The 20,716-nt window shown below is 44.1% G+C and overlaps 2 protein-coding genes across 2 annotated transcripts; one reads left to right on the top strand and one right to left on the bottom strand.

Moving 5' to 3' along the window:
• Positions 1–3: 3 nt before the first annotated feature.
• On the bottom strand, positions 4–13,323 carry si:dkey-119f1.1 (Structural maintenance of chromosomes protein 6-like). The gene is made up of 27 exons (XM_041860366.1): positions 13,131–13,323; positions 12,534–12,672; positions 10,123–10,240; positions 9,795–9,900; positions 9,263–9,399; positions 8,824–8,885; positions 8,634–8,714; positions 8,284–8,385; positions 7,967–8,086; positions 7,701–7,799; positions 7,391–7,537; positions 7,066–7,154; positions 6,790–6,954; positions 6,113–6,291; positions 5,751–5,952; positions 5,505–5,619; positions 5,008–5,168; positions 4,741–4,876; positions 4,494–4,574; positions 4,125–4,295; positions 3,774–3,911; positions 3,482–3,627; positions 3,076–3,201; positions 2,696–2,801; positions 2,316–2,468; positions 1,140–1,237; positions 4–528 (listed from the first exon to the last, which is right to left on the bottom strand). Exons 2-27 carry the CDS (start codon positions 12,657–12,659, stop codon positions 414–416), a joined length of 3,279 nt encoding a protein of 1,092 aa, XP_041716300.1. The 5' UTR covers positions 12,660–12,672; positions 13,131–13,323; the 3' UTR covers positions 4–413.
• Positions 13,324–13,426: 103 nt separating this feature from the next.
• LOC121548792 (flap endonuclease GEN homolog 1) lies at positions 13,427–20,434 on the top strand. Its single transcript, XM_041860365.1, has 13 exons — positions 13,427–13,715; positions 13,956–14,157; positions 14,432–14,608; positions 14,811–14,921; positions 15,055–15,128; positions 15,459–15,544; positions 16,095–16,245; positions 16,386–16,422; positions 16,535–16,615; positions 16,727–16,857; positions 16,984–17,045; positions 17,781–17,927; positions 18,537–20,434. The coding sequence occupies exons 1-13, from the start codon at positions 13,555–13,557 to the stop codon at positions 20,117–20,119; spliced, it is 3,003 nt and encodes a 1,000-aa protein (XP_041716299.1). The 5' UTR covers positions 13,427–13,554; the 3' UTR covers positions 20,120–20,434.
• The last annotated feature ends 282 nt before the right edge of the window (positions 20,435–20,716 follow it).

Here is a 20,716-nt window from a genome sequence, read left to right as displayed (position 1 = left end):
AACAGAAGTATATATTTGTTTTATTATTGACTGTAGAAACAGAATGACCGACTGAAACAATTTAGCAAACACAAATATAACAGGTTGCGCTTCTGTTAGTCACTGGAAAAGTAAATTAAAAGTCTAATGTCTGTCTTGCCATACAAAGTGTATCAACATGTGCTATTCCTCACAACAAAAATAAGTCAGTACAAAGTTAAAAAATAAAATAGCATTTACAGAAGTAGTGTTTTGTAGAACATTGCAACACTTTAACTTAAGCAATAGCAGCATCAATAAATGCAAACTAGGTCATTATTTTTATGTCTAGAATTTTAACAATAACAAAACACTATATTAACTTAGAACAAATGTGAAACACAGAATATCATTTAGTGAAGACTTTGTTAAACAGTCTCAGGTTGACCTCTTCCTTACTCCTCCTCCTCCTCCTCTTCCTCGTTCCTCTGTCCAAAGGGAAGAGCAGACTGGCCACGGTCCGGGTCTTTCAGCCGCAGGATCCGGATCAGGTTGTTGACTGGGAGAGAGCTATAGGGAAGACAAACACAATGAAGACATTTATTTTAAAGTACACTATTTTTGATACACTGAATATGCAAATTGATTTACTTGATTTACTTGATTTACATCATTTTGCAGACGCTCTTATCCAGAGCGACTTACAGTTAGTGAGTGCATACATTTTTTTCATACTGCCCCCCCGTGGGAATCGAACCCACAACCCTGGCGTTGCAAGCGCCATGCTCTACCAACTGAGCTACACGGGGCCAAATGAGAGATAATTAGGCAAAGCCATGATATAATTAAGCAATAAGGCCCGGGGGGGGGGTATATGGCCTATATACCACTGCTACGGGCTGTTCTTATGCACGACGCAACACGGAGTGCCCGGATATAGCCCTTAGCCGTGGTATATTAGCCATTTCCACAAACCCCAGAGGTGCCTTATTGCTATTATAAACTAGTTACCAACATAATTAGAGCAGTAAAAACAAATGTTTAGTCATACCCGTGGTATACGGTCTGCTATACCACGGCTGTCAGCCAATCAGCATTCAGGGCTCAATCCGCCGAGTTTATAAAATAGAACAGAGTTGCTTAATGTTAGTACACAGGAGGGTCATTGGAGGCTACAATACCTCATGCTCTGTGGGGTGAGGAATATGAACTGCCGGTAACGTTGGCTAGAAGCGATCTTCAACATCATGTCCATGGAAATCCTTCGGTTCACCATGTCCTAAAAAGAAAAACAGTTACATTTATTGACAGACAGTGTGCCAACAGAACTGAACAGAACGATTGACTGAAATAATTGAGCAAAAACATGAAGAACAATGTATCAATCTTAGCAGTCCTCACAGTGTAGGCTACAGAAGACACATGAGCTTAGATTAAAAGTAAGTTAATATTTGAATGTATTTAGGCAACTACCGGTAAAACTTTTTTCCTACTTACCCAAAGTCAGGCAAACTCATGGATACCATTTTTATGCTAACGATATGCTACCTTCAACTTCCTTCAAACTGCACGCAGAAACATAAAAATGGTATCCATCAGTTCGTCTGACTTTGGGTAAGTAGTGTTGGATTCTATCTTGAAATATAATTATTCCTGTCACTATATTAGAACATATTAATTACTTAACATGTATATGTTTGGGGTCAATAAAGGGTGAAAAGGAACTTTGTGTATGGAAAGTTACTGAGTGAGACAAAGGGAAGGGCAGAATGTTTCTATCTGTTCAAAGATGTTGTTGCTGAATATTAATATTTCTAAGAAAAAAGGTAAAGAGCAACAGTCTAGCCTCAGTTCCTGATAATGCATGCCAGCTGCTGTAGAACTAGGACAAGGAGGCATGTGGAACTCAACTCAAGGTCAACAGTTTAAGAGAGAAGAAACCTCTGGGAGGGGGGCCAGAGGGTCCCCACCCCAAAGATCATCTCACACACACTTCCATGCTTTTGAAGGATAGACTTAGGCAGGGCAATACCAGTAAGACGAACAGCCTCCGTTCCTGCCCAGTAACATGGATGAATTGTTTATCTTCAACATACAAGGAGGTGACTCCTAGTCGACAGGTATAAATATATGCTTGTGTGACTTGTGTTTTGAAGATGAAGCACTCAGTGGGTTGAATTAACTTGGTTTGAGCTTTTCCTACTCGTCCGTTTTGGTTTTTACTCTGTTTGATCAGAACATAACAGTAGGAAATAAGACTTAATTGCATAAATCCCAAAGTATCCCTTTAATATGCATTTTTAAATGGTTAAATAAAAGTAAATCATTCATCCATCCATTCAATGTGACATTATTACCATGTAGACGTCAAACTCGTCGAGGGCGCGGAAGGGGGCCTCCGCGATAGCCCAGAGAGAGAGAACGAAACAGACAGTGGAGAACGAGCGCTCTCCTCCAGACAGAGAGCGCATGTCACTCAGAGCAGCCTTATCCCCCACACCTGGCTGGACCTGAGCGAGGGAGGGAGGATGAGGGAGAAGATGGGTAGAGACAAAGAAGGATGCAGAAAGAGAGGAGTAAAAGAAAGACATTGACAAATGGGAAAGGGGGGTGGGAATGTGAGGGTAACTTGATTATTAGGCATACAGTTTTTTTATAACCTTTAACTGCTTTTGCATTCAACAAGGGTACATGAGAAAAGGTATTTCTATGCTTTAAAACTGTAGTGTATTCTTACTGAGATGGACAGGGTTTCGTTCTTGTGCTCGAACATCATCTTCCCTATGTAGCCTCTCTGTGACAGCATGGAGTCAAAGTACATCTTGCAGCGCACTGAGAGAAACCTAAAAAGAGATACATAGGTGGAAGGAAAACAATTTAACAACAAATCCATAGCGCAACAGCTTTGCTTTTCCGCTAAATCTAACACCACATCGATAGATCGAGATGGCCTCCTTTCAGTCTTTCAATAGCTATTGTGCATAGCTCTATAACAGATGTTGATGCTAGCAGTACCATCCAGTTGTTCTGTGATCTCTTATGAGACAGTGAGTGGTGTCAAATAACAGAGCTGATATTCTATTGGACAGACAGGAAGTGAATGGTGGATCCAGCTACCTCCTCAGCTCTGTGTAGACTCTGTGTCTGTCGTCCATGATCTTACACAGGACCTGGATGAAGCGCTTGAGGCACTTCACCTGCTGGTTAATTTTACTGTAGTTCTCCAGGGCCTCTTGGTATTGCCTGGATGGGAGAAAAGGGGGGAAAGCAAGCAACGTTTACCTTCTGCCCTTAAACAGATTACCCAGTAGTCATTTTTATATGGACAGCCCTATTATATGGAAATACTGACAAAACATAATATATAACAACACCGAAGTAACCAAAATATATATCCAAGAACACTTAGGGAATCAACTACAGCTCAGGCAAGTGGAATAAAATCAGGTCGTATTTTGAGTGGAACATCCCTTAAACGTTTGTGTGGGGTGAAGGGTCAGAGGTCAGGGGTGGCGGAGGTTACCTGATGACCTCTTCGCGGTCTCCCTGCTGGTCCTGCTGGGTGCTGATCTTCAGCTTCAGACGGCTGATCTCGCTGTCCAGACTCCTGGCCGTCCGACGCACCTCGGACCGCTCTGGACAGAGCTCTGTGGCCTTCACTACAGAAGCCTGAGACACAGGAGGGTTAAGACAAGGAACACACACATTAAGCAGGGAAAACAGGCAGTAAGAGAAAACATACACAGAAGATGGCCCTGATATAACTAGTCAGTGTACTGTTAGTATCCATATGTAGCACCTCCTCCCAGACGTACCGTAAGCTCCTGCTCCTTGAGCTCCAGGCTGGCCTTGAGGTCCCGGATGGTGTTGATGTGGACCTTGCGTTTGTCCTCGTAATGTTTCTTATGGTGCTTGCTCTTCTCCACATCCTGGTCGCTCTTACTCAGCTCCTCCTGAGAAAACAAGGGGGAAGGAGAGATTTATCGCCATCTATTGGCTTTACCTTTTATCCGTTTAATCTTTGTGTGATTGATTGTGTGCAACAAAATGAAGACATGGATTATCAGCATTTTACGTCCTTTTCACTCTCCTGGTTCATTCCTCGTTTGCACACCAAACTTCCCTCTGTGTTAATAGAAATTGAAGTTCATCTTGATGTGACTGACCTTGATGGGTTCGGCCTCCTCGGCCACGGTGCTGATGGACTCTTTGTGCTGGCGGTACCTCTGCTCCACCTCCTCCCAGGAAGCCTTCAGCTGGGCCATCTTTCCCAGGGCCTCCTTGCTCTCCGCACGCGCTGCTGAGATCTTATTGTTGATCTCCTCCAGCTCCTCCTCCTGAAGGCCAGAGAGTGTGACAGGAGGAGCATGGTGTGTGTCGTGGAATGTGAGTACATGTGTGTATCATATCAGTTGGAATGTGAAATAGAGAGAACAAGGGAGCGAGAGAGAGAAAGGGAAGGAGATGTTCATGAATGACATTAGCTCAAACTAAATGTTAAAATATGGTCCGTGTGTCTAGAGGTGTGTGCCCACCAGAGGCTTGAGGTCCTCAGACTGGGGTTCCTCCACGTTCTGCAGGTCACTGATCTCCTGCTGCAGCCTCCTGAACTTATCCTGGAGGAGAGGAGACTTGTCACCTAGTAACTCCACATCTAGTCTAATCAGAGGTGAATCATTGTGCTCTCCTAAAGGATTTCTAGTTGGATCCATGGTACGGCTCAGGAGAGAGATGCTGGTTTGTCACAAAGGCCAGCTTGAGCAAGATGTGCGTTGGTGTTACCTTGGCTCTCTTCCTGTCGTCATAGGCCCTCTTTAGGAGACCGTTGTTGTTCCTGATGTCCTCCTCCACCCTCTGCTTCTGCTGGCTGAAGCGATCCAAGAGGGCCGCCTTGTTCCGCATCTCCTCCTGCAACTGCCTGAGAGAGATACATGGAGATATTGAGAGAAGGGGTAGAGGGAGAAAGGTAAAGCACTAAATTGAGTCAGAAAAACAGAGCAGCAGAAACCTTTTCAAAACAAATGGATGTCACCCACACACACACATTACCTGATCTCCTCCTCTACGTCTCTGCTAAGGTAGTCGCACCTCCTCTGGTCGTTGGAGTAGTAGCGGTTGTTGTAGCACTGGTCTCCCTCCTTGGTGAAGGCCTGGTAGCAGTTTCTAGGGGGCTGCCTGCCCTGCATCACTCTGCGGGCCTCTGCAGGACTCTACATGGTAGTTACAGACAAAGGGGTTAGAACCACAGAAATTGAACCTTTCTCCCTTCCGTCCTAAAGGCTACTGTTTTCTAAAAGGAAGTGGCTTGAAGTTCATTCATGTTGTTTTTGGCATGCAATTCAGTTGTTGCATGGGGATAGTTCAAGTATTCAAAGTTGTAGCTTATTATCGGCTCAAACTTTAAAAGAGTAAACTATCCCTTAAAGAGGGCGACACTGAAAACAAAGTCAAGAATCGTAGTTGCAGTCACTACTGGCCAATCCAAGGTGACATTATGACATTTGAGTGAACTCTAACTATGGTGGCAGTAGACTCCATGGTCCTACCTTGATGAGTAGAATACTCTCTATGCCTCTCTGGTCGATGAGGCAGTTGGCAACCACTGGGTCCTCGATCTCCAGAGACTGTAGGACTGACGGGTAGTCAGGGTGTTTCACAGCCCTGACACACACACACAACAGAAAACATGTTAGTTACAGAGAACAAAATGAACCCTTAGAGCGGTACAAATAAGCCTGTACATAAGCCCAGCTAGCCTGAAGCCGGGTGTGGTAGGTAGCTAACATCCATACCGCCTACTAGTGTCATGGACCCTGTTGAAGAACTGGCAGGTGATGATCTGGGGTCTCCTATCCCCCTGGCAGTACCCTCTCATGAGGCCCTGCAGCAGCCTCTCGTCCTCGTGGTTGTCACAGGTGAAGGCCAGCATCAGGCTCCCCAGACATTTCTCCACGGCCAGGGCCTGCTCATGGTCCTTCAGACGGATACAGTACCCTGCATGGGGCACACCAGGAGAGAGAGGACTTTGGAAAGAGCTTAATTTTAACCAATGACAAGGTTACACAAATAAGCATGACATCCAGAAAGGAGAATGAAGGGTAAGATAATAGTATTTTCACTCGCACGGAAATACACACGCACACAGAGGTCTTACCCAGCGGACCCACTGGTTTCTTCCTGAACTGGCCCTTCCTGTGGGCGTCCTCGATGGCAGCGAGCAGTGCGGGCATCTTTTCCCCGAAGCGGCGCAGGCGGTCGGAGCGACTGCCCTCCATGGTCTGCAACTTCCTCCTGATGACGTCCATAGACCTCTTCAGGTCCTCCTCCTCTCGCCTGAGAAACAGAGATAAACACACACAGGGTTAGGGCTCCGGTTCCGGGTTAGGGCTCCTGCCTTCTTTCTGCTCCTGTTCAGCAACAATTTCCTGTTGTTTTTTAAAATTATATTTCACTGTTTTTTATGGCTTCATGGCACTCTCCTTTAAAACATAGTTGTTTGATGTCCAGTTGATATGGTTGAGGAGTAGATATGGTTATATTTTAAAACACACAACCTCAGCCTTATCATCTAATGTCTGTTTCATCGCTGGCAACACCTCACCCTATCACTTATATATATATAAATAAACAAAACAATATTCCTACTTCTGATATGGCTGCCACGTAACGTTTACATAAGACTACACCCTGAGAGTATTTCATAAGCCCTGTGAACCCTGTGGCATAGCTCCAGACTCCTATGACGTCACTACGGTGTGTGTGTGTTTGTACGTTGTACAGCCAAGTCTCAGAGTTACAGGCCTGTATATAAGTGGATTGCCCAGTGCCTACGTCATCTTTTCCAGCTCGTCCTTGGCCCGGGACACAGCCTGCTGGAACTGTTCCATCTGCTGACCTAGGGTGGAGTCCTGGAAGTTCAGAGTGTCCAGGTCTGTCTGCAGCTTCTCCATGCGCTCAACACGCACCTGGGTCTCCGCACCCGACGTCTGGCTGATACTGTGGGGAGGAGAATAAGGGAAAGAAATCCAGTTTGTGACCGTGGCAACATAAAATCACTTCTCCCATGGCAATACAAGTTGTATTTTGAAACTGAAAAAGAGGCGCTACCTCAACTTGAGCTCATTAATTCTCCTGGAGAGCTGATCCTTGTCCTTCTCCAGGTCTCTCAGGTTGGTCTTGAATCTGTGTACACTGGCCTGTAAGAGAGACACGAATCAACAACTAGCGAACTAGAAAAGAGCTCCTCGTTATCGAGCTCTCACATATAGTTAGTGTTGAGCTCTGAGCTGGAAGCTGTAGTTTTTCATTGTGCTGCAGTTATGATTATGGAGATGTTATGGTTAATGATGTTAAGCCTTGTATCGGTTACTTGCTAAACCCCTGTTATTTAGAAGACTCTGGGGTATTGTAACACTCATCACTGTTCTCTCACCTGGGCTGTGTTGAAGGCCTTGCTTCTGCTCTGAGCCTCGTTCTTCAGCTCGGCACTCTGTGGCTCCAGCTGCTGCACCCTCACAGTGATGGCCTCCAGCTGCTCCCGGATACCCTTGTACTTCTTCTCCGCCTCCACCACCTTGGTCTGGACAGGAAGTGAGGTCATAAAGAACAATCATCAGCAATGACAAACAAGGGGAAATAGTCACTGAAGTTAATTAAGTAATGGCTGCATTTTTCAATAATGTGAAGGAAACCCACACACCAAATGCTTATGGCTGTAAAAATAAGAGGGTGATGTTAGTTACCTTCCACTCGTCTACTTTCTGGTCGTATTTGACGGTGGACCTCTCCTCTGATTGGAGCTTCTCTCTCATGGGCTTCACCTCTTTCTCCATCTCAGACACCTGGCGCAGGACAGAGCGAAAGGGATTTTACATCAGATTGAATATGTATTTAGCTGGGTTGCTAAATCTGCTGCAATATATCTGTTGTGCATGACCCTTGATAAATAAACAAATAAAATAAATCCATTTTTAGATTCATATTTTTAAGGTATGCTGCTGCCCCTCACCAGAGCCCAAGCCATCTGATTCTTCAGCTCCTCCAGTTTACTGTGCATGTCGTCCAGCGAGGTCAGGCTTTTGACCCGGTCCTCTTTCTCCAGGTACTTCCTCTTTAGCCCCTCCAGACACTGAAACATAATGATTAAAACTTCAAAAGTGCTACTTTATAACAACTCCATTAAGATCTCTCGGTTGTTCATGGACAAGACTTCCTTTGTAAAAAGGGGGAACACTATGGGACTACATGCTGCAGGGCTGGTTTGGATGAAAGCATTCAGATGGGTGATTTCATAACACACCACACATAAGCCAAGTGGATCCGTACCTCCTCGTGTTTCTCCACAGTGTCTAGGGTGACATTTTTAGTTGTTATGATGTGGGTGTAATCCTCTTTCATCTGCTCAAGCTGTGTGGCTTTCATAAAGAACTGAGGGAGAAAAACAGAACACTTAGTCACTAACAAGGTAAGAGCAGTCCTAAAAGGTAGGCCTACATTGAGCTCTTTCACCCTCATGCTATTTGACAGTGAAAACCACAGACTGACAATAAGACGTAGCAGAGATATAATACCTGCAACACATGCTGGCAAGATGCATGCCATTTCCTTAATTTACACCATGCCCTCCACAAATACAGAATTTCATAAATGAAAAGATTCAAGTATATCAAACTGACTCTGTACTTATCCCCTTCTCCTTTGGAGTGCAGAAAGTGCTTGCTCATCTCTTGAGTTAGCATAGATACAGGGTTGTCCACCTTGGGAAAATAATGATTATACAAAATAAATCAATACTTATTTATAACAGCAACAGTGTTTCCAATCTTTTCATACAGTCTTGCAGGTGATCAACAGAACTTGTAGTACCTGGATGTTAAAGTGATCCAGAATGGCCAAAAGTTCATCCTTCTTCGCAGACACAAGATGACCTGCAAGACAAAGTACATTCTTATGTGCTCATACTGCATCTATTGCTGAGTGGAACACTTTTTGAAATATAGCCTAATGTTAAGATCCAGAATGAACTATGTAGATTGATTTTAAAAGGCCTACTGTAGCTCAGTTGGTAGAGCATGGCGCTTGCAACGCCAGGGTTGTGGGTTCGATTCCCACGGGGGGCCAGTATGAAAAATGTATGCACTCACTAACTGTATGTCGCTCTGGATAAGAGCGTCTTCTAAATGACTAAAATGTAAATGGGGTTTTGCACTAAAGTGTCAGGCACATATCTCAGGTCCATGGGCCTGTTTGAGTGAAAGGCCCATTTACAGAAGGTTAATCCACACATTCTTATTACATTCATTACCAGCTTTGCTCTTGAGCTTGTAGGTCCTCATGCCCTCGCGGGTTATCTTGAGGTCTACTATGATGGCCTGGCCGAACACTTCTGGCTTGTAGGCATCCCTGCCCTTGTTACGCAGTGTTATGGAGACGTCAGCCGAACTGGGAGAGCAGAGGGCCACAAACAGGGTTGCATTATGACTCAAATATGACAGTAGGATAAACCTGGCACTTTTGTATGCATTGTCAAAATGGGGCAGGTGGCAGTTAACACAGTAGTGAGTGGGAAGTGTGTAGCCACTGACATTTACGGTTTGTCACAAACTCCTGAATCTCTTTGGACACGTTTTACTGTATGGAAATTCCTAAGGGAAATAACAGTTACTCTTGCAAGGATGCCAGATGCATGTTAACACTAATCTCCATTTACAACGGTTTACTGCCTGAGGTAAACAGTAAGTGACCGTGCTTCCAACAGACATCTGGAACCAGTCTTTCAAGGCAGAAATAATGTCCCCAAAGACAAGGGAGTGAGTAAATACAGGGAACACAAGTACCTCTCTCCTTCTTTCACAAATCCCTTCAGGGAGGACCCTCTGTTTGTGGTTGTAGCTTTCCCTCCCAGGCCCACCATTAGAGCTGTGAGGACAGCACTTTTTCCACCTGTCCGTTTAGAAACACAATATCAGACACAGAACCACGGCACTGAAATCTTCGAGCATCATCATTGGATCAATACTGAAAAACTGAAAGAAACATGCGATAGAGTAACAAGTGGAGACACTATACCATCGCGTAATAATCTCTATCTATAATCAGTCGACAATTATACCATCTTGAGATAAAAAAATAAAAATAAAGTCCGGATGAAGTGGTGGAACTCACTTCCATTGTTGCCGACGACAAAGTTGACATTGGACCCAAACGCAAATGGACCCAGCAGAGAGTGGCACATAAAGTTCTTCAGGGAGATGCTCTCCACTATGCCCACCTCTCCAACAGTCTGCAACAAAACAAAGCTAAGACGTTACAGTAAATCCTAATGTTTTAATATGGAGGCACATCAGGTCATTGATTATTTCCTTTTTAATAAAATATATACAGTGGGGAAAAAAGTATTTAGTCAGCCACCAATTGTGCAAGTTCTCCCACTTAAAAAGATGAGAGAGGCCTGTAATTTTCATCATAGGTACAAGTCAACTATGACAGACAAATTGAGGAAAAAAAATCCAGAAAATCACATTGTAGGATTTTTAATGAATTTATTTGCAAATGATGGTGGAAAATAAGTATTTGGTCACCTACAAACAAGCAAGATTTCTGGCTCTCACAGACCTGTAACTTCTTCTTTAAGAGGCTCCTCTGTCCTCCACTCATTACCTGTATTAATGGCACCTGTTTGAACTTGTTATCAGTATAAAAGACACCTGTCCACAACCTCAAACAGTCACACTCCAAACTCCACTATGGCCAAGACCAAAGAGCTGTCAAAGGACACCAGAAACAAAATTGTAGACCTGCACCAGGCTGGGAAGACTGAATCTGCAATAGGTAAGCAGCTTGGTTTGAAGAAATCAACTGTGGGAGCAATTATTAGGAAATGGAAGACATACAAGACCACTGATAATCTCCCTCGATCTGGGGCTCCACGCAAGTTCTCACCCCATGGGGTCAAAATGATCACAAGAACGGTGAGCAAAAATCCCAGAACCACACGGGGGGACCTAGTGAATGACCTGCAGGGAGCTGGGACCAAAGTAACAAAGCCTACCATCAGTAACACACTACGCCACCAGGGACTCAAATCCTGCAGTGACAGACGTGTCCCCCTGCTTAAGCCAGTACATGTCCAGGCCTGTCTGAAGTTTGCTAGAGTGCATTTGGATGATCCAGAAGAGGATTGGGAGAATGCCATATGGTCAGATGAAACCAAAATATAACTTTTTGGTAAAAACTCAACTTGTCGTGTTTGGAGGACAAAGAATGCCGAGTTGCACCATACCTACTGTGAAGCATGGGGGTGGAAACATCATGCTTTGGGGCTGTTTTTCTGCAAAGGGACCAGGACGACTGATCCGTGTAAAGGAAAGAATGAATGGGGCCATGTATCGTGAGATTTTGAGTGAAAACCTCCTTCCATCAGCAAGGGCATTGAAGATGAAACGTGGCTGGGTCTTTCAGCATGACAATGTTCCCAAACACACCGCCCGGGCAACGAAGGAGTGGCTTCGTAAGAAGCATTTCAAGGTCCTGGAGTGGCCTAGCCAGTCTCCAGATCTCAACCCCATAGAAAATCTTTGGAGGGAGTTGAAAGTCCGTGTTGCCCAGCGACAGCCCCAAAACATCACTGCTCTAGAGGAGATCTGCATGGAGGAATGGGCCAAAATACCAGCAACAGTGTGTGAAAACCTTGTGAAGACTTACAGAAAACGTTTGACCTGTGTCATTGCCAACAAAGGGTATATAACAAAGTATTGAGAAACTTTTGTTATTGACCAAATACTTATTTTCCACCATAATTTGCAAATAAATTCATTAAAAATCCTACTATGTGATTTTCTGGAATTTTATTTCTCATTTTGTCTGTCATAGTTGACGTGTACCTATGATGAAAATTACAGGCCTCTCATCTTTTTAAGTGGGAGAACTTGCACAATTGGTGGCTGACTAAATACTTTTTTCCCCCACTGTAATAGCAGATTCTGCAGACACTGTCAGTGTTGTCACTCCTGCTGTTGTGACTGAAATATGTCAGGCAAATTGAGAATGAAATAGGCTCAATTTGACTGACATATTTCAATCACAACAAGAATGACAACTAGGCTTGGGCAGTATACCATATCATTTTGGTTGGGGGTGCCCTAAAACAAGGGCAGGGATGCGCGCTACGCCCCTGCTTATAACTAACTATAAATGAACTAAGATGTGCCAAATAAATGAACTAAGATGTGCCAAATAAATGATCTCCAGCTCAGGGCTGCAGCTATGCATTTAGTTTGCTAACTTGCTAGCTTGCAAGATGACGTTTCTTGGTTACAGCCGAGACAATCAAGCCCCTCCTGGATCAAGATCCCTGCTGCCTAAATTTGTTAAGGTGTTTTTACGTTTCGAAATAGCGCCCCTTGTGTGCACTGCACGGTATGGTACAGGAACGACCCTGTATGAAGGTATAACAATCTGGCTAGCGCCCAGGCACCCAACCTTAGACTGTCAACACTGACAGTGACAACTGCAGTCTCTACTCTTATTTATAACGGTCTCACATAAATGAAGTGTACAATAGCTAACTTAGATACCGTATGTGATCCTGATAGCACAGGGGGTTGGCTGGGACCCACTTCATCATCTTCATCATAAACCTCTGTGGGTCTGACTCTCTTGTGAGGGCTCTCTCCAATTGAGTTGTTCTTCCTCTTAGACATCTTCTTGGACACCCTGTATAACAACACCGATCATAGAAAACCATAACTGGAAATATAACAGTTAACTGCTAGCTAACGTTAGCTACACTTAACTAACCTCTAGTTAGCTAATTACTAACATTAGCACATAGAGATAGATTGAGGACTCATCTTTGTATCTGCGCCATAATAGCGTATGTGACAGCATTGGCAGCGCCATTGAGACCATCTCAATTTAAAATAGGTAATTTTATTCTTCATTATTGGCTGAACCCTCCTGATGAACTAGATTGGACATGTCACCAGGAGGGGTCAGCCAATGAAGTTGGAAGTCCCACCCGGTTGACAACACTAACACGGTAGAGGCGCTGCCCCAATGCAAAAATAGCCTTTTGGCCACTACATGCCTCTATCATTCTCTATGCATTAGCAAGCCAGCTAGCAACGCGGTAAAGTTAACTAGCTAACCTTAGCTAACAAATCAATTCTTACCTGTGAAGACCTCTGTCGGTAAATTAGCAGGCAAGGTTTTTAAATAAACATATCCACAAAAGTGACTTCGGTCGCTAGCTATGCAATGCTTATTGGCGAATTTTGGAGGTAGCTAGATGTCGAAAGACATACAGCTACGATGTAAAGTATTGCTACCCACTCAGCTGTTCACTGGATTCCGCGCGCAACGTCAAAAAAATGGACAGCAGCGTGCTGCGCAGTCAATGTCGTCTCGCGCGTTCATTCGCTGACACTATGACCGGAAGTAAGTGAGTTGGATTCGGAAGCGTGTTTGTTTTTGCAGGAAGTGCTGCTGAATTCAAAAACAAACCTGCAAAAAGTTATCACCAAAGTACCTTTGGTGTGAAATACTTCACATTGATCTTTTTATTTTTTTATAACAAGGTAAACAACGATTTTCGCGATGGGTGTGCACGACCTGTGGTCCATTCTGGGGCCGGTTCGGGAGGCGGTGCCGTTGTACAGCCTCACGGGAAAGACCCTGGCCGTGGACCTTAGCCTGTGGGTCGTCGAGGCCCAGCACGTCCAAGCAATGATGGGGAAAGTCACCAAACCTCACCTCCGGTAATATGCGCAGAGATTCACAAATGCAAAAGTTTGAAAAACAATTTAAACTCTGACATTGAGACATAGGCATTAAACCCTGATCCGATTCCACATTATGTACCTGATTAATCATTTGCATGATTAATCAATCGGGCGACTTACTATTGGTCTGCTGTTTCAAAATGAAATCCCTTTTATGCAGAGGAACAACAACTCCCTGGAATGAGAATTATGGATTTTATTATTTCTCTCTTTCAGGAATCTGTTTTTCAGAGTATCCTCTCTCACACTGATGGGGGTAAAGCTCGTTTTTGTCATGGAGGGAGAGGCCCCTAAACTCAAAGCAGAGACCATGAGCAACAGGACAGACATGAGATTCAGGGGGTTAAAAAAGTCAGCCCCTAAAAAAACAACTACAAAGACCAACAACAGGGGGCACTTCAATGCTGTGCTGAGAGAGGTGGGTGGACGGAAGTTGTGGCATTCATCACCCTCATTGATTGATTTAAAGCTGTGTGTGTGTGTGTGTGTCTGTGTGTGTGTGTGTCTGTGTGTGTGTGTGTGTGTGTGTGTCTGTCTGTCTGTCTGTCTGTCTGTCTGTGTCTTTCAGAGTGGCTGTGTGAGTAGCTGCGTATGCATACAACATGCGTATAGAGGCATAAGTCAGTATTATGCACATGTGTTTTTAAAAATGATCTGTGTGTACCCACTACCCATCTCTCTCTTCCCTCCAGTGTGCAGAGATGCTGGACTGTCTGGGTGTCCCCTGGGTGACAGCGGCAGGGGAGGCAGAGGCCATGTGTGCCTTCCTGGATGCCCAGGGCCTGGTGGACGGCTGCATCACCAACGATGGAGATGCTTTTCTCTACGGAGCGCAGACCGTCTACAGAAACTTCAACATGAACACCAAGGTAATGCGTTTGTGTATTTAAATTAGGTATGTTACATTTCATTTGTAAGGGGTGTGACATTGAAGAGAGAAGAATTAAAACTTATGATTTAGTTAATGAACCTCTAGTGGATGCATCCAATCTCTAAATGCTGTACTTGTAGGTTTCTGTTGTCTGAATGCTCAAGAAAATAATCCCTGCTGTATCATTCCCGCTGTTGTAGGATCCACAGGTGGATTGTTACAGGACTTCTAGGGTGCAAACAGAGCTGCAGCTAGCCAGGGAGACACTTGTGGGTCTGGCCATCCTTCTGGGCTGTGATTACATTCCTAAGGTATAGGAGAGGGGGACTACTAATGACTAGATCAGCTTCTAAGGGGGTAAAACACACTTACACCAACTGTAGAATATACAATATTACTGTTTTGTTTTTGTTAATATGACATGTTTTGTTTTCTTACCACAAGGGTATACCAGGAGTTGGGAAAGAGCAAGCTCTAAAACTCATACAGACATTAAAAGGACAAACACTTCTACAAAGGTAAGAAACTAAAAGTATAAGACATTCCTTTTTGTTTCACCCTCCAGCACACTGATTAAAAAGAGGAGAGACTAATAGAGAAACATAAACAGTCTGTAATCCAGTAGTTTTAACTAGGTCTTATGTAAACATGTACACTCCCCTATGTATTTATTTATTTGGACAGTAATGCTAAAACTTTTATTTTGGCTTTATACTCCAGCATTTTGGATTTGAGATCAAATGTTTTATGAGGCGACAATACTGAATGGTGATGATGAGGTCTTATGCAAACATGTATATGATATAATAGTCTATGCCTATCCTATACCCTCTCCTCTCCCATGACAGGTTCAGCCAGTGGAGGGAGGAGGGTGTGGGTGTGCCAGAGTGGATCCTAAAGAAGGTCCCTCACTGCAATCTGTGTCGCCATCCTGGTGAGTTACTTAGGCCCTCCGTCAAACTCACTTCAGCCCCTCGTCCTGATAAGAAGTGTAAATCAGGAGGGTGGGTGGGGAGGGGAGGGGTTTCCCAGGATGAGGTGACTCGCATGTGGTGGATCAAGACCATTTAAAATACTGTGATGATGAAGGCATCTACATGTGAGACGCTTTAGTTTGCTAATACGTCTTCAGCATTGTAGCTCCTAAGTAAAGTTAGTGTACTTAGTCGAGATCAGTATTAAATGTCTCTGTATGGTGGTTCAAAGCTATCTGCTATGATTATTGGGGCTGTAGCCGATCAGTCCAGTCACCCTGAATTGACCTCTCTGATGAATTGACCTCTCTGATGAATTGACCTCTCTGATGAATTGACCTCTCTGATGAATTGACCTCTCTGATTTTGTCTGTCACTCCTTTTTCTGTTCCTAACCATCTCATAACTAACAAACTGCTACCACTTCATTATGTTATTCTCTATCACTCTCTCTTCATTCTCTTTCTCATCATACTCTTTTATCTCTATCTCTTTCTCCTTCTCTCTCAGGGTCAGCCAAGACCCACGAGCGCAGTGGCTGTGTGTTGTGTGACAGCAAGCACTTCTGTGAGCCTCAAGACTATGACTACGAGTGTCCCTGTGACTGGCACCGCTGTGAGCAGACACGACAGGCCTCTTCAACAGAAGCCAACATCAGGAAGTGAGGCCCTGTTTGCACCAAATTCACTCATTCCTATAATATACACATTTATTGATTACAATATTGCTTATGTAATTTAATTGAAAGGGGGAACAAACATGTCTTGTTCCTTTACATATATGGTGTTGATTTGTTTTCAGGAAAACACTGGCAAGTGATAAGTTCCCTTTTACAGAGGTAAAGTAAATACAGTTATTATCTTAAGTTACTGAATCTGTGTAATATCATGTGTAAAGGATACAAGCCAAGATAAGGATGTCATTTCCTGTATGGACATTTTGTATTTCAGATCATAAATGAATTTCTGGTAGACAAAGACAAGCCTGTCCACAATTTCAAATGGAGGACACCGAACATGCTATTAACGCAGGTATTCATTCAAAAATGAATATTTTTTAACAGATGCAATTAATAAATAATGTATTACCTAATTTGTCTGTTAGTCAAATAACTTGTAATATTTTTTTTGTCTGTGATCCAGAACTTTGCGTATGATAAGATGGAGTGGCCTAAGCACTATACCAGTGAAAAGGTTCTGGTCCTGATGACGTACACTGAGCTGATGAACAGAAAACATGGAAGAGCGACGTCGTCACAGATAAAACCACTACGGTACGGTCCCATTCACACTCCAATGGACTTCTCTGAGTGTAAAATATGGAAGTTACTCGCTTGTAGGCTATAGATATTTTTAATATTACATATTAAATTGTATTTTAAAATCCTCCCTGTTAACAGTATATGGAAGCCAAGAGTGAGGAATGCAATCGCCAGCTTTGAAATCATCTGGAGTAAGCCAGGTCAGTTTGATCAAATGAAACAGTGCTTCCTATGAAGCCTTCCATTTTCAAAAACCATTATGCTTATGAATGAGGGATCATTGCAGACGTTCCTTCTCTTTATATTATCAGCATTGCCCCCATTGTTATTGTTCTATGATAGTTTTTTGTATTGTACTCTCCAAGCCAACTGAAATCACAGTTTTCCAAAACTCTTATTACCATGTACCGGTTTGATGTACTGTATTCCTGTTATGACATCAGAGTTGCCTCAATAACGATTGGGGTGACAGTCTGTTTTGACCTATGCAGAGTCTCTATAAACCGGGGCTTCTCTGCCTGTCTCCGTGTTGTCTGTTAGTGACTTGTTGTGAGGTGGGGTTCAGAGGGGGGCAGAGGTGACAGAACAGCCACAACACCATCAGGTGCTAAAATGGCTTCCTCCCGGGCTGGGAAAACTGTCATATCAAAGTCCCGAAAACTGTCATACCCCCCCACTAGCAACCTCATCTGATATTTCAGTCCTCACTGGGCCTGAGCTAACTACTGAAATACCATCCCCAAATCTGTATTATTATTTTGAGGGGGGCGTGGTTTGCATCTGTATGGTGATTCAGCAGACGACACACATATTACACAAAAGACTGGATACAATTGTATTGTTTGAATTGTTTCATATCATAGTTTCCGCCTGTAAAAAATTGCTACTTTGTTTTTAGTAATTTTGTAGTTTCGTCCATGATATCCTCCCTGCAGATCACTATGTGTTTCCTGAGGACCACCCTGGGGACAGCCAGGACGAGGTGAGGACGGTGGAGGAAGAGGCTCTGTTCCGCCTGGCCTACCCACACGTGGTGGAGCTGTACCTCAGGGAGAAGGCTGAGGCTGAGAACAAGACCAAGAGTAAGGTCAACATATTATGGCTGGAGAACATAATGTATTATGCTTACATTTAATTAAGATTAAATGACCTTAAGTTATTGATATGAAAATACAATGAATGTTAATTCATTTAGAATGATTGACATTCTGATACGATATTGACTGACAATAACATATTGATATACTTTATTGACGTAAAATGATACAGAGTTTTTTAAAACCGTATTCAATTTGTCCTTGGGGAGAAACGGGACGCCCCTAAACTTAACAGGCTCAACGACTGCTCACTACTTAGCTCAGACAGGGTGCGGATCAAAGGCACCTGGAGCTTTGCGATGTTTTTCAGTCTCTCTCTTATAGGCCCTCTGACACCTGGACATACAGGGTTTGGCATCTCCGCTCCCTCACATCAAGGCTTTGATACACCAGAGGTGTCTGTCACACAGGAGCTGCTGTCACGTTAGACAGGTTGGGGCTGGCTCCCCCTGTAGCTCAGTGCTGTAGAGCAGGGGTACCCACAGTAGACTGGGTAGCGCCAACCAAGGGTACTTGGACTTGAAGAGACAAACTGTTATGGTGGATTTTGTATCTGCCATTTTGTCTCTTATATTTTCTGTCTTTCGTTTTCAGAGAAGAAACCGAGGAGTAAGAAAGACAAGCCTTCGGATCCCTGTGATGTTTCTGACCTCCTGGACAAAATGTCGTTGCACAGTTCCACTGCTGACAACAACACCCAACAACCCTCTGCCACGGCAGCAGCACCGACCATTACAACCATTACACCAAGTAACAACTCAGTGTTGGTCCTGGAGGGTCCAGAGTCAGAGTCCCCAAAAAAGGGTCTGGATCCTGGTAAAGACCATCCCCGCTTAGAAGTACGTCTTGGAGCTCAGATACAGAAAGTGATGTCATCTCCGTCTTTCACTTCCTCTGGGAAGATTCCAGAAGCAGCGGCCTCCTCTCCGTCCGTTTCCATGGTGATGGATGCTCTTCACCTGAGTGACATCGACTGGGAGTCTCAGTCATTCACGTCCTCCCCGCCCCCGCAGGCTGCTAGCGCTCGCACTGCCACTGACCCCAAGTCAGTCCAAACCACAGATGATGGTGTCAAAGAAAGGATCACGAAACAGGGCCCCTCTACTGATCTCAGAGCAGCGGAGGCCGTACCAGGGCCGTGTTATATAGAGTGTTCGCTGAGGGACAGGGTCCTAATGAGAAACACCCGCAAGTCTGTGAACATGGTGGACAATGATGATGTCACCACCATACACGTAAACTCCCAGTCAGCACCCCTGGATTTCATTGATTCTAACAACAGCGGCCCTAAGCCAATGGCACTGATACCCATTAAAAGCAGCAATGACTCTAAGCCATCAGAACAGCCGCTGGTGTGTGGTACGAAAGCCACACTTGTTGATAAGGGCCAGAGCATTGCATTGGCCCGTAAGCCTCAACCTGCTCATCACAGCTCAAAACCTAGCTCAGTGAACTCAACACAAACAGGCCCAGTCACCTCAACACAAACAAGCCCAGTCACAGCAACACAAACAGGCCTAGTCACAGCAACACAAACAGGCCTAGTCACAGCAACACAAACAGGCCCAGTCACAGCAACACAAACACAAAGGGCTAGACAACATGGTGCCGGTGAACCAAAGCCTCCACAGAAGTACAGATTTGTAAAGAAGGCCATATCCTCTTCTTCCGCTCTGCTGCAAAGGAGCCACTCTGAACCTGGCGACACACAGCCTGGTCGGGATGACAGGAACATGAAGTCACATCAGGAAACCAAGAAGAGCGTGTGCGCCAGTATGTGTTCATCGAGCGAGGACAGCGACACAGAGAACCAGTGTCGGGGAGGAGTGCAGATCAGGGCCAAAGTCAAACCCAAAAGCAGGCCCAGGTGCCAATACCTCACAGACTACTCACTGAAACCCACCACCACTACAAAGGCAGTCTGGGACACAGTGACAGCACAGCCCCTCAGGCCTAGAGCTGCGTCTGACAGTATGGGTGAACAACCGATACTAGGCAGCTCCGTGTCTACTTTGGGGAAGTGCCAGGATGTTCCACCAATTAGAGTTGATGATGACATTGTGTTCATTCCAAGTCCCGTTTCCCCAGTGACTGTGTCTGATGGCGATGACTCAGTGATTTGCAGCAAGAGCCCACTGCCATTGGCAGAGAGGGTGAGGCTGAAGTTCCTGAAATGAGTGATGTGATATACCAATGTTAGGACAGAAGAAAAAAAAACGATTTCCTAATATTATTCTGTCAAATAATAATAATAGTATTCTATCAACATTTTATTTAGTTTGTTTATAAAGTGTATTTTTAACCTTTGATATAGGCTTTTCCTTTTGTCTTCTATGTACACAATACACTAAATCTTTAATGGTCTTACAGTAGGAGATGAAGAAAAACTATTTTACTCATGAAGTTAGGGAGAGGGCATGTATGAATGCTCTTGGATGTTCTGTGATAATGTTGTTTTGTTTTTTAAATAAAACCCTATACTTGTCAACGTTTCTCAATGTTTTTCTGTATTTATTTCGAATATCCCACAGCTCACATGTAATGATTGGACTACTAAGCTACTGATACAAATGCGCAAAATGTAAAACAGAGTTTGAACAACAAGGCTCTCCAAATGGAAGAGACAATAATTGACCAAATAAAGGTACAACACTAACTTTTATGCCTTCGTTTGCGCAAAAGTCGAGCTTTTGTAAGCGAATGAAAGTAGCAACGCCGTCCTAATACCCACATAAACTTCCAGACGTGTTGCTTCCTATAGCAGGCAGAGGGGC

The sequence above is a fragment of the Coregonus clupeaformis genome, chromosome 33, assembly GCF_020615455.1.
Source record: "Coregonus clupeaformis isolate EN_2021a chromosome 33, ASM2061545v1, whole genome shotgun sequence".
Taxonomy (NCBI): Eukaryota; Metazoa; Chordata; class Actinopteri; order Salmoniformes; family Salmonidae; genus Coregonus; species Coregonus clupeaformis.
The sequence above is the reverse complement of the archived record's forward strand: the minus strand, read 5'-3'. Positions and strand labels throughout refer to the sequence as shown.

Bases quoted from the DNA above. Each gene is read 5' to 3' on its own strand.
- LOC121548792 (XM_041860365.1), top strand. From the start codon at position 13,555: ATGGGTGTGCACGACCTGTGGTCCATTCTGGGGCCGGTTCGGGAGGCG. The intron at 14,158-14,431 runs GTGGGTGGACGG...TCTTCCCTCCAG, and splicing joins TCAATGCTGTGCTGAGAGAG to TGTGCAGAGATGCTGGACTG. The intron at 17,046-17,780 runs GTCAGTTTGATC...TCCTCCCTGCAG, and splicing joins AATCATCTGGAGTAAGCCAG to ATCACTATGTGTTTCCTGAG.
- si:dkey-119f1.1 (XM_041860366.1), bottom strand. From the start codon at position 12,659: ATGTCTAAGAGGAAGAACAACTCAATTGGAGAGAGCCCTCACAAGAGA. The intron at 8,715-8,823 runs GTACTACAAGTT...TATTTTCCCAAG, and splicing joins TGGATCACTTTAACATCCAG to GTGGACAACCCTGTATCTAT. The intron at 8,386-8,633 runs GTCAGTTTGATA...TTTCTCCCTCAG, and splicing joins GAGAAGGGGATAAGTACAGA to TTCTTTATGAAAGCCACACA.